At 45.3% G+C, this 14,030-nt stretch overlaps 1 protein-coding gene across 1 annotated transcript in view; it reads left to right on the forward strand.

Moving 5' to 3' along the window:
* The window catches only part of LOC137309455 (zinc finger protein 91-like), a 69,296-nt gene extending 64,796 nt beyond the window's left edge, over positions 1–4,500 (forward strand). The window contains exons 3-4 of the mRNA XM_067977660.1: positions 540–912; positions 997–4,500. Of these exons, the coding sequence (XP_067833761.1) occupies positions 540–912; positions 997–1,566 (943 nt within the window). The 3' untranslated portion in view covers positions 1,567–4,500. The remainder of the gene's footprint in view (positions 1–539; positions 913–996) is intronic.
* Positions 4,501–14,030: the final 9,530 nt, after the last annotated feature.

Raw genomic sequence — 14,030 nt, forward strand, 5'->3', positions numbered from 1 at the left:
CCCAAGGAATGGCTTTACAGTAAAACCATCTTCTGTAAATCCACTCAATCAAGAACTAAAACTGATCAACAGTGTCGAGCATCCCTTTAAAACCAATGTTTCAAAAGCCTCGGCGGTTTGAGATTGTTTGCTCCAGGTGGTGAAAAATGTGGGGCTGGTAACAAGTTGCCCAAGCGGTGACTTTCACACAATCGGTAAAGCTCCTGAAGCATTAGCACATCCACAGAGGTGAGAAGCCATTCAAGTGTGAGGTGTGGGAGAAAGGTTTCAATCATTCGTAAAACACTGGCACATTAAAACAGATGAAAAGCTGTTAAGCAGTGAGGGGGGTGAGAAGAGATTTACACGTTGTCAGACCTCCTGATACACAGGTGCATGTACACAGGCAAGAAGGAATTCAGATGTGAGGATTTTAACAAAGTCTCAGTGCGATTGTCACGTCTCTTGCAACATAAGGGCAGCTACATGGGAGAGAAACCATACAAGTGCGATGTGTGTGGCTGGGCCTTTGCACAGGCATCGGGCCTCGTGGAACATCTGCGCATTCACACAGGTGAGAAGCCATTCAAGTGTGAAGTGTGTGAGAAGTCCTTTGCACAAGCATCGACCCTTCTGCAACACTGGCGTATACACACGGGTGAGAAACCGTTCAAGTGCAAGGTTTGTGACAAAGCTTTCTTGAAGCAATCACACCTAGTGGAACATCAGCGCACTCACACAGGGGAGAAACCGTTCAGGTGTGAGGTTTGTGACAAAGCTTTTGTGACATCATCACGCCTACTGGAACACCAGCGAACCCACACGGGAGAGAAACCATTCAGGTGTGAGGCTTGTGACAAAGCTTTCACACTTTCGTCATTACTTCTGAAACATCAGCGCACTCACACAGCTGAGAAACCGTTCAAGTGCGAGGTTTGTGGCAAAGCTTTCATGAAGTCATCGGGCCTCCTGGTACATAAGTGCATTCGGAAAGGCGAAAAACCGTTCTGGTGTGAGATTTGCAAAAAAGCTTTCTGCAACTCATCGTACCTCCGTGTTCACCAACGCATTCATACAGGTGAAAGACCATTCAAATGTGAATTTTGTAACAAAAGTTTCACACAGTCATCAAGTCTGCTACAACACCAGCGTATCCACACAGATGAGAGACCGTTCAGGTGTGAGGTTTGCAACAAAGATTTCTGCAACTCGTCATACCTCCGGGTTCACCAGCGCGGTCATACAGATGAAAGACCGTTCAGGTGTGAGGTATGTGACAAAGATTTCTGCAGCTCATCGTATCTTGTGGTACACCAGCGTATCCACACAGGAGACAAACCATTCAGGTGTGAGGTTTGCGACAAAGCTTTCTTGAGCTCCTCGTACTTCCTGAAACACCAGTGCGTTCCCACAGGTGATAAACCATTCAAGTGTGAGTTTTGCAATAAAGGTTTCACACAGTTGTCAGACCTCACTGAACACCAGCGCACCCACACAGGCGACAGACGCTTCCAGTGTGATAGCTGCCAGAACTGCTTCACATACTCTTCCTCTCTAGAGATACATCAGTGCGTCAACATGGGATAGAAACCCTTCCAGTGCGATATCTACCAGAACTGATTCACCGATTCCTTCTCTTTCACAAAGCACTGGCACATCCACACAGGCTGGAAGCCAATTCAAGTACTCAACCTGCGCAGAGCTTCAAAGAGTGTCCAAGTTTCTTATCCCCACCCCCCTAACAAAGATGATCAGCAGTTCCAGTGCAACCTGTTTCACAAATTTCAGGAACATCGCCAACCTCTCTTGCCGTCAGTGCATCTACATGGGTGAGAAACTATGGAGGTTTACCATCTTCAAGACAACCGTTAAATAATATGACTAGCCACTCCACAGAGGCAAGAATGGCAAAGTCTCCAGAGGCAGCGTGTCTGTACAGTGTCAAATGCTAATGGTGCCCTTCCCAACATTATTTTAGCACTCTCACAATCTGAGATTATGCAGTGCCTCTCCTTTACAGGAAAATGTCATGTAAAACATGAAAGGAAGATAAGCAGCAGCTCTTAAGTTAAGGGAAAAACAAAGAGAAAAACCCCACAGAAAGTGAAAGAGAACGGCTGGATGGAGATGGCTCACTGGTCCCTGTGACCTTTGCTCATCTCATCCTAAACTCCCCAATTTTCTCCTCTCCCTATTGAAGGTGCACACTCCTGCCGAGTAGGGTCTACGAGCTACAGCTGCCTTCAGTAACTCGCTCGTCATGGTGGTAAAGCAGTACGTATAATGGGATAAGACAATAGTACTGCTTGGAGTAGGAGAAGAGCTTTAAGAGTATGTCCAGTGTGTCACGTCGCCCACCCTGCCCACAGCAGATAAAGTTTTCAACCCTGTAGAGTGACTGCATTAAACAAGAGAGATGAAGGCACTAAGTGTCATTAAGTAGGAGAGATAATGTTAAAAAGATGGTAACTGTAAAAACATTTCTGCAGTTCCTACCACCATGGGTTTGGGATTTCTTTTTGGAATTTTCCTTCCTATGCCACCGCACCCCCTACTCTGGTTTGGACCCACAGCCCTGGCAGTGCACCAGCCCCCTTAAGTTAAATCGTTGCTGGGTAAAGGCCCTGCCAGATGTGATAATGTTTAAATTAGCTCTAGGCATCAAACGGCTTTAATCCTTCAGTAATTTTATATGAAAGGATGCAGTACATTATTATGGTCTGGTTTTGTTTCTTAATAGCACCTGTCCTCTCTGTTTACTTGGAGCTCCTTCCTCTATGGACCCAGTCAACTGCTTTTTGTTATGGCAGGATGTGGAGGAGTTATTCTGATGTGGCACAAGGCATGGCAAAGAGAAATCCCAAACCCATGGTGGTAGGATGTGCAGGAATGTTTTTACCCACAGGGTATTTCTCTGTTTTGCTTGTGAAGGAGGTCAGTATTTGGGAGCAGGCTCTGTGCAGGAATCTTATTGCCCTGTGTTTCCATTGCACCCACTCCACACTGCTGACATTTTCACATCGTTCACCTGACGAAGGAGGAAGCCTCCGAAAGCTTGTGAATTTAAAATAAAATTGCTGGACTATAACTTGGTGTTGTAAAATTGTTTACAACTGCTGACATTGTGAAGGGTCTGTATAGAGGAAATGTTTAAAATTTCAAACAATCAGCAGGGCAGGCTAAAGATGGCAACACCTGATAGCTCCAACACATTGTTCCAAGGAGTGTTATAATACAGGTTCGGGGCTGCAATCCCCTCCCCTCTGCATGGACATCGGCAGTTTCCTGATCTTAGCCCAGCTGCTTACAGGAGGGCCTGAGCAGAGACAAGCTACAGGGATCAAAGGACTCTGCTGCTGTACAGACCCATGAATAGAACATCCACATAAGGAAAGTGCATGAATGGGGTGGGGTGAGGGGTGGAAATTAATTAGGAAAAACTTATAAACAGACTGAGATCCCCAGAGTTACTTCCTCCATCTGTCATCTTTAGCCATGTAGAGATTCTGGTCAGGTAACTGGGCAGCACGTGCCCACATCTCCAATATGTACTGTAGGATGAAGATCCCACAGCACGGCCTTGTAAAATTCCCCATTTACTGTTTCAATAAAAGTTTTGCGGCAGAGAATTCCACAGTTTAACCACCTTACATGTAACAATTTTTTCAAACTTCCCATTTATAAGTCTCTCGCTCTGAAGCTGAATGGTCCATGAGAACCATCTGATCACCAGATTTCTCCGACCAATGATCATTGTGAATAATGTGGTTATGATGGATGTGAGCTCCAACCCGCTCATGCAGTGAAGTACTTCCATATTATACTCATTCGTACGAATTTGTAGCAGGACCACTGCACTGGAATTTTTAAATAGAGCTGTGTCTGCTGTTTCCAGAAGATTTTCTTTTGTCTTGATATGAGGGTCTGAGTGTAAGCAATCAGCAGTAAATATCTGGAATGGACATTCAGATTCAGACAGGACACCTGCTTTTCTTTGTCATATATCATCGTGGTACGTCATCATTGTTTGACTAGTACTTCAAACAAAGGAAGTTTACCACTGTATGAGAAGACAGAGCCACTGTCTGTACTGGCTGACCCTATAGGGAATAGCCATCTGTAAAAAAAGTAGTTGTCTCACTCTTAATACCTATGACATATCAGGTGTACTTTGATCAAGGAGAAGGATGTTCTTTAAAAAACCCAAACTTTCCTTCAAAAGAAAATGAACAAGGAACTATCTAGGAACAATCACAGTTTCCTGAGTTCATTTAGCCCCAACAGTACTTCAGTGTAATGGCAGGGAGATGAAACTCCTTGAAGCTGTAGTACCCATGTTACAATTATCCATGATTGAGTTGGTGTTCTGGAAAAGTACACTAAGAACTTTGAAATGTTTGTTACTTTGGTTTGAGAAAATGGTTTAAAATGTTAGTGTAATACTGTATTGCTACTTATCTGCTGATTAATTTACTTCTTTATAAATTTACATCTTGCAATAAAACTTGATTTTATTCAGTACCTCATCCATGCCTTTGTTATCTCAGACTGGACTATTCCAATGGTCTCCTGGCTGGCCTCCCACCTTCCACCCTTCATAAACTTGAGCTCATGGCTCCTGGTCCAGGAACGCCTTGATTTTAAAATTCTCATTCTTGTTTTCAAATCCATCCATGCCCTCCATGGCCTCACCTCTCCTTATCTCTAACCTCCTCCAGACCTACAACCCTCAGAGATCTCTGCGTTCCTCCAATTCTCGCCTCTTGCACATCCCTGATTTTAATCACTCCACCGTTGGTGGCCGTGCCTTCAGCTGCCTAGGCCGTAAGCCCTGGAATTCCCTCCCTAAACTTCCCCACCTCTCTTCACTCTAAGATGTTCCTTAAAACCTACCTCTTTGACCAAGCTTTTGGTCATCTGTCCTAATATCTCCTTATGTGGCTCGGTGTGAAGTTCTGTTTGATAATGCTCCTGTGAGGAGCCTTGGGATGTTTTACTACATTAAGGTGCTATATAAATGCACGTTGTTGTTGATTTTTAGTGTTAGCCTAAACTACATGGACTGTCATTGATGTTTTTCAACCTATTGAAACAATCAAGAACATATGTTGGCCATCCCGCTGGTCTTCCATTGCAAAAAATTCAATAAACTGCAATTGTTCCTACTGCACCCATTCTCTCCACCTTTGAAGTTTATCAGTTTCAGTTGGTAGAAGGTGTGGATTTGCCCTTGGAAAATGTCTTCTTAGCGTAGAGTGTTGTGTGGGGTTGGGGGGTGGGGGGGGGAGGTAAATTATAACAGTTGTTAGGGTACCAACCGCTAACTACATTTCATTGATTATTGGGCACTAAGGACCCGAAGTCCCGCCCACCATGACATTGTAACACCGACCTAAGCAAGTTGCATAGCAAGAGAAATGTTTTATTGCAGCCTGCCTCAAAAATACCGTGGGCAGAAAAGAGGAACAGGAGTTGGCCCCAGTTGGGTCCTGCCAGATGGGGGAGGGGTGGAAAATAGCTGGAGGAAAGGCAGAAACCTGGTGTAGCAGCAGGCAATAAAACCTACTGCGACATAAGAGGGTTATGGCAGTATTGTAGCAAGCAAGCTGCCTGGATGAGAAGGATTGCAGCAAGGGCCAAAAGAAGAGCAGTCAATTCAGAACGTTGACCTGTTGCTCTCCTAATAGAGACAGAGAGCAAGAGGGATGAGTTGTTTCGAGTCGGTGGGCCAAAGACCCACCAAGTATGTGGCATGCACTGTGTGGAAGGAGGTTGGGTGTGACAGTACCACTTCCTTGAACCCCAGGACCCCTTTGCAATGCAGGAAAAAGTTTAAGAACCTCACTAGAGCAGCCAAGAAAGATTACCTGCTTCCCCTAACCCCTCCTTGCAGTCTCTTATGTGTGGTGCTCCTTCATTCATTACCTTCACGGTGCCAGAAAAGTCAGAGGCGGAAGTGGGATATTGTGTTCCTCCCTTCCCTGCAGCTGCTACAGAGGACCGTAGGTGATCTGGAGTGGGGGAAATTGGAGGGCTTGTTTACTCCTTTGTTTTTTATCACCTGACTTCACACAGACAGACGTACACTGAAGCACTGCAGTTTAACAAACTGGAATTTCTTGCCAAGTAAACTGTTTAAGGCGCCCTTACTGCCATTCTAAATTCCGTTCTTCCGCCCTTACTGCCATTCTAAATTCCGTTCTTCCGCCCTTACTGCCATTCTAAATTCCGTTCTTCCGCCCTTACTGCCATTCTAAATTCCGTTCTTCCGCCCTTACTGCTGTCACAGAGTCCTTCATACAATAAACAATAGTCCACAACCAGCTCGTACTTCAAAACTCTTGTCTTTTAATTCGCTCCACACAAAGTCACACCTTTGGCAACACCAAGTACCCTTTCCCAGTCCACGGTACCTTTCAGTGGTCCGCAGCTGCCCCTGCAACTACCTTTCAGCTCTTCCACTTTTTCTCAGGTCTCAAAGCCCAGGCCAGCCCCAGCTCTCTTCCAGGGCTCTGGTCTGGGGGTTCCCTTGTGCTTCACCCTTTTAACTCTCATCTGACTGGGGAAGGGCTCCACCCACTCCAGCCTTAGTTACTTCTTAAAAGGTGAGGTCTCTTAAAAGGGCCACACCCTTACTCTACCATTCTAAAATCTGTTCTTCCGCTCTTTCTAGAACCATAAAATCATAGAATGGTTACAGCACAGAAGGAGGCCATTCGGCCCATTGAGCCTGTGCCGGCTCTTTGTAAGAACAATCCAATTAGTCCAATTCCCCCGCTCTTTCCCCATAGACCTGCAATTTTTTTCCTTGCAAGTATTTATCCAATTCCTTTTTGAAAGCCAAGATTGAATCTGCTTCCACCACCCTATCAGGCAGCACATTCCAGATCATAACTAGTTGTTGCATTAAAAAGTTTTTCCTCATGTCACCTTTGGTTCTTTTGCCAATCATCTTAAATTTGCCCTCTGGTTCTCGACCCTTCTGCCAATGGGAACAGTTTCTCTATTTACTTTATCTAAACCCTTCATGATTTTGAACACATCTATCAAATCTCTGAACCTTCTCTGCTCGAAGGAGAACAATCCCAGCTTCTCCAGTCTATCCACTGAAGTCCCTCATTCCTGGAACCATTCCAGTAAATCTTTTCTGCACCCTCTCTAAGGCCTTCACATCCTTCCTAAAGTGGACCTTTATGAAGGTTCAACATGTACTCTATGCCTCTATTTATTAAGTCCAGGATCCCGTATGCTTTTTTAACCACTTTCTCAACCTGTCTTGCCACCTTCAAAGATTTGTGCACATATAACTCTGTTCCTGCATCCCCTTTAGAATTGTACCATTTAGTTTATATTGCCTCTACTCATTCTTCCTGCCAAAATGTATCACATCGCACTTCTCTGCATTAAATTTTATCTGCCACGTGTCCGCCCATTCCACCAGCATGTCGATGTCCTCTTGAAGTCTATCACTATTCTCCTCACTGTTTACTACACTTCCAAGTTTTATGTCATCTGTAAATTTTGAAATTGTGCCCTGTGTACCCAAATCCAAGTCATTAATATATATCAAAAAAAGAAGCGGTCATAGTACCGACCCCTGGCAAACACCACTATACCTTCCTCCAGTCTGAAAAACCGTTCACCACTACCCTCTGTTTCCTGTCACTTAGCCAATTTTGTATCCATGCTGTCACTGCCCCTTTTATTCCATGGGCTTCAATTTTGCTGACAAGCCTATTATGTGGCACTTTATCAAACACCTTTTGAAAGTCCATATACACATCAACCACATTGCCCTCATCAACCCTCTCTGTCACCTCATCAAAAAACTCAATCAAGTTAGTTAAGCACGATTTGCCTTTAACAAATCTGTGCTGGCTTTCTTTTATTAATCAATCCACATTTGTCCAGGTGACTATTAATTTTGTCCCAGGTTATTGTTACTACCATTCTAAATTCTGTGCTTCTGCTCCTGTGGGTTCCCAAAATGAGCAGGTAGTAGCAAAGCACAATCTGTAGCCTTAACCGAAAATCTCCAAAGTTGTCGCAGCCCTCTGACCTCCTCCATTCCATGCCCAGGCTCAATGGCAAGCACCAGAACAGATACATCCACTCAGGTGATGTGGGTACATTCACTTGGTGAAGCACAGAATACGAGTTAAGAGAAGTAAATGCAGGTGCACTTGGATGAGCTGTAATCTGCTGGGTAGTGGCCAGCTCAAGCCTCCTTCAGCTGCTCGGCACAGGGGTTTCCACCTCACAAGGCCTGCCTACAAATGCAATTTGGTAGCTCAGCAGCAGCAGGTAATATGGTCATTTGAGTATGTGTATATTTTGGGAGCATCAATGTAGTAAGGCTGCAAACTGCATCTGTGCAGTGCTACATGAAAACCTAATCAAGTTAGAGACCACGGTGAAGAGTGTGGCCACTCCAAGGGGTGCTCTACTGTGGAACCCTTCCGCATCCAAGGCCTTACGTGCAGGCATAGGTTCCATCATAAATGCTCTGACTGAGGCTCTCAATATCTTGGGCTCCAGTCTACATCAGTCTGTCTTGTCTGGATTCTCTCAGTATCCTCGCCAACATTCGACCCTCAACCAACACCACCAAAAAAAAAATCATCTGTTCATTCATTCATTTGTTGTTTGTGGGATTGCTGATGTCAACTGGCTGCTGTGTTTGACTACATAATAAGAGATACTCCAAAAGTAATCCATCACTTGCATCGCAGTTTGGGATGTCCTAAGGATATGATACGGTATTATATAATTGCTGGTTCTCTTTCTAAGTGAATGCCTCATTCAGTGAGAGGTAGTCTTAGGATTGATTGCCTCATGATCTTGGACCTCTTCTGCCACTGGTTGCCTTTCTTCAGCTTGCCTTATTGCAATGTCGCTTTGCAGGGCTAAGTTGCACTGCTGCCTATTTTCCATGCAGTAAAAGTTAATCTGAGTGGCCAGGGTAAGCTATTCATCGTTTATTTGTCCTCTAGATCCATGTAATTTACAAATTAGTGTTACAGTGTAGAATGGTTAAATGAACAATGATTTTGTCAAGTAATTTTATTCACTTAACCCTTCTATTCTTTTATCCGTTTTAACTGTTGTAGCAAGTTTTGCAAGAAGCTAACAATAGAATGCACTAGATTGCAATTACAGCACTGTAAAGATGGTCAGACAGTTGTAATGGATAAATGAAAGTGTATTTACGTCATTTACTTCATTTCAATATACACATTACAGTGCAGTGCAACAAATCTTAAAAAAAATGACAAAATCTTTTTAAAAGGACTGCAAAAAGGACTTGTAAAATCTTTTTTTTTTAAAGAACCTTTAAAAACAGATTAATCACATCTAGCAATACTTAACGTTACTGCCAGTTTTGTAGCTTCTGGCTGCAAAAGCATCACAAATGTAAGGAGTTGCACAACACCAGGTTATAGTCTTTAACAGCTTTATTTGAAATCACAAGCTTTCGGAGCTTTGCTGCTTCGTCAGGTGAGTGAAGGGTTCCATAAAGGCATAGCATATATCGTCAGAGAACAATGCCTAGTGAAGAGAGAGAGAGAGACCAGTAAGGCAGAGAGAGAGAGAATGACCAGTTGTATTAAAAACAGATAACTTTTTCTCGCTGGTGGGGTTACATGTAGCATGACATGAACCCAAGATCCCGGTTGAGGTCGTCCTCGTGGGTGCGGAACTTGGCTATCAATTTCTGCTCGACGATTTTGCGTTGTCGTGTGTCTCAAAGGCCGCCTTGGAGAACGCTTACCCGAAGATCGGAGGCTGAATGTCCTTGACTGCTGAAGTGTTCCCCGACTGGGAGGGAACCCTCCTGTCTGGTGATTGTTGTGCGGTGTCCGTTCATCCGTTGTCGCAGTGTCTGCATGGTCTCGCGGATGTACCATGCTCCGGGGCATCCTTTCCTGCAACGTATGAGGTAGACAACATTGGCCAAGTCACACGAGTATGAACCATGTACCTGATGGGTGGTGTCCTCTCGTGTGATGATGGTATCTGTGTCGATGATCTGGCATGTCTTCCTATGGACCCACGGCGAAGAATCACTGAAGAGACTACACGATAACATCAACAAACTCACCATGGACTACTCCTCAGAATCGGACACACGAATTTCCATCAATGACGGGCACCTCAGCACCTAACTCTACCGCAAGCCCATGGACAACCTCACGATGTTCCACTTTTCCAGCTTCCACCCGAATCACGTCAAAGAGGCCATCCCCGATGGACAGGCCCTGCGAATACACAGGATCTGCTCAGACGAGGAGGAACGCGATGGACACCTACAGACGCTGAAAGACGCCCTCGTAAGAACGGGATATGACGCTCGACTCGTCGATCGACAGTTCCGACGGGCCACAGCGAAAAATCGCATAGACCTCCTCAGAAGACAAACACGGACACAACCAACAGAGTACCCTTCATCGTCCAGTACTTCCCCGGAGCGGAGAAACTACGCCATGTTCTTCGCAGCCTTCAACATGTCATGACGATGAACACCCCGCTAAGGCCATCCCCACGCCTCCACTACTCGCCTTCAAACAACCACCCAACCTCAAACAGACCATCATTCGCAGCAAATTACCCAGCTTTCAGGAGAACGGCGTCCACGACACCACACAACCCTGCCACGGCAACCTCTGCAAGACATGCCAGATCATCGACACAGATACCATCATCACACGAGAGGACACCACCCACCAGGTACATGGTTCATACTCGTGTGACTCGGCCAACGTTGTCTACCTCATACGTTGCAGGAAAGGATGCCTCGGAGCATGGTGCATCGGCGAGACCATGCAGACACTGCGACAACCGATGAACGGGCACTGTGCAACAATCGCCAGACAGGAGGGTTCCCTCCCAGTCGGGTAACACTTCAGCAGTCAAGGACATTAAGCCTCCGATCTTCGGGTAAGCGTTCTCCAAAGCGGCCTTCGAGACACACGACAACGCAAAATCGGCGAGCAGAAATTGATAGCCAAGTTCCGCACCCATGAGGACGGCCTCAACCGGGATCTTGGGTTCATGTCACGTTACATGTAACCCCACCAGCGAAAAAAAGTTATCTGTTTTTAATACAACTGGTCATTCTCTCTCTCTCTCTCTCTCTCTCTCTGGTTTCTCTCTCTCTCTCTCTCTCTCTGTCTTTGTGATCTGACCCCTTGTGTATTCAGTATTCTTGGATGTAATGTTTCCCTGACTAACCTGTCTGAACACCATCCACTCCTTTGATTGCTGTGATTATCTCTCTGCCGAGGTGTGATAAATGGCAGTTAGAAAGATTATCTGTGATCACTAGGCATTGTTCTCTGACGATATATGCTGTGCCTTTATGGAACCCTTCACTCATCTGACGAAGTAGCAAAGCTCCGAAAGCTTGTGATTTCAAATAAAGCTATTGGACTATAACCTGGTGTTGTGCAACTCCTTACATTTGTCCACCCCAGTCCATCACCGGCATCTCCACATCAAGCATTACAAAGGTTAAGGTGGTTTTCACACCTGAACAAAAGCACTTGTCACATTGATTGCCAAAAGTGCTTGAGCCCTAACAGCTGATGAGTTGAAAAATACTCAAACATCGCTGAAACAAAAGCAAAATACTGCGGATGCTGGAAATCTGAAATAAAAAACCTGCCCTCCTTTTCACCATGGAAGGTCAGTTCTTCTACAGCTCCACCCCCACCAGGATGGCCTGAGAGTCCTCCGCTTCTTCCTGGAACGACGGCCCAACCAGTCCCCATCCACCACCACCCTCATCTGCCTGGCCGAACTTGTTCTCACGTTGTACAACTTTTCCTTTAACTCTACTCACTTCCTCCAAATAAAAGATGTCACTATGGGAACCCATATGGGTCCTAGCTATGCCTGTCTTTTCGTGGAATACTTGGAACATTCTTTGACCTTCCTGTTCTTCCGGAATATTGATGACTGTGTCGATGCCGCTTCCTGCTCTCACCCTGAACTAGAAAATTTCATCAACTTTGCTCTAACTTCCACCCCTCACTTATCTTCACATGGTCCATCTCCGACTCTGCCATTCCTTTTTTCGACTTCTCCATCTCCGTTTCTGGGGATAGGCTGTGCACCAATGTCTACCACAAGCCCACCGACTTCCACATGTAATTTGATTATACTTCCTCCCATCCCACTTCCGAGAAGGACTCTATTCCAAACTCCCAGTTTCTCCGTCGCATCTGTCAAATGATGCCACCTTCCACACCAGAGCTTCCAAAATGTCAGCTGAGGACTCCCTTCACCATGGTTGACAGGGCCCTCGACCGTGTCCGTCCCATTTCCCGCACCTCCGCCCTCTCCCATTCTCCTCCATCCTAGAACCATGATAGGGTCCCCCTTGTCCTCACCTTCCACCCCAACAGCCTCCACAATCAACAGATCATCCTCCGCCATTTCCACCACCGGCAGCGCGATGCCACCACCAAACACATCTCCCCCTTCCCTCCCCTTTCAGCAATCTGAAAGGACCGTTCCTTCCGTGACACCCTGCTCCGCTCTTCCATCACCCCCAATATCTGCTCTCCTCCCCACGGCACCTTCCCATGCAAGCATAGGAGATGCAACACCTGCCCTTTCCTACCGAGTGAAACAGCGATTTATTTGTACTTCTTCCAATTTAGTATACTGTATCCGCTACTCACGATGCAGTCGCCTCTACATTGGGAAGACCAAACACAGATTGGGTGATCGTTCTGCTGAACACCTCCGCTCAGTCCGCGTGTGACCGAGCTTCCGGTTGCTTTCCACTTTCATTTTTCACCTCACTTCCACTCTGACCTCTCTGTCCTTGACTTCCCACACTGTTCTAATGAAGCACAACCAACCTCGAGGAAAAACACCTCATCTTTCTATTATGCATTTTACAACCTTCCAGCCTCAATATTGAGTTTAACAACTTTACATCTTAACCACCGCTTCTATCTTCCCTCGGACAACAGGTGCTGGTAATGGAGGATGACTGTACCAGAGCCATGGGGGGTGGAGGTGGTGTGGGCTGGTGCTTGGGGTGGGGATCCCCTATCAGTACATGGCCAGTTGGGTGATCTGCATCCCTGGGGTCCACCTGTCTTTCTTTCACCACATTCCCAGGCCACGGCAACCCTCTCCACTTTGCCAGATTTTCCATGCTTCCCTCCACCTCTTCTATTCTGCTGTAACCATTTACATGTCTTCTGGAGCTATCTTCTGTTTCTATACTAATCTCATTATCACCTCCTTGCCTTGCACCGTCATCCCTTTTGTCATTTAATCACTCCTACCCTCCACCCTGTCACAGACCTTCCCTTTTGTTCCTTTACTGTCCCCCTCTTCCCTGGCTCTGTACATGTTTAAAAACTGTTTCTCTCTAACATCTTCCAGGTCTGATGAAAGGTCATCAACCTGAAACATTAACTCTGTTTCTCTCTCCACAGATGCTGCCTGACCTCCTAGGTGTTTCCAGCATTTTCTGTTTTTATTTCAAACATCACTGAATTGGTTACTAGGCAATTTTCAAACCTAGACAAAAATGATTGTAAAAAGAGCTTAACAAATTGATTGGCAAAAACGGCTTAACACATTGGCTTTAACAACATTTAACTGAATAAATCTGGACTTTTGCAATTCATTTAACAGTTATTCATTTAACAGGAACAGCAATCATTAGAAAAGATAGAAAAGAGATTTGTGCATAGAGAATTATTCTTTTAAATGTTTTATTCTTTTATCAACTGTACCAACAAACTCTACAAGATAATATGACAAAAATTGCTCTCCTCCGAATCATGGATGAGTAGTGTGAATAGCAGGGACCCAGAGCAGATCCTGTGCGTTTTCACTTGTTGCCACCCCACAGAGAAAGCTTTTTGTTTAATTTATCACTAGTCTCCACTTCCCATAAAACTAGTTTTCATTCCAGTTAGATAATTTCCCAGAAATTCTTTAAGCCTAATCTTTCTTTAAATGGTACTAAAAAAACAAACTTACCTGCAGGCCTTCATCATGCTACCAGCTGGGCTCGACTCAGA

This window comes from Heptranchias perlo, unplaced genomic scaffold (genome assembly GCF_035084215.1).
Source record: "Heptranchias perlo isolate sHepPer1 unplaced genomic scaffold, sHepPer1.hap1 HAP1_SCAFFOLD_164, whole genome shotgun sequence".
NCBI lineage: Eukaryota > Metazoa > Chordata > Chondrichthyes > Hexanchiformes > Hexanchidae > Heptranchias > Heptranchias perlo.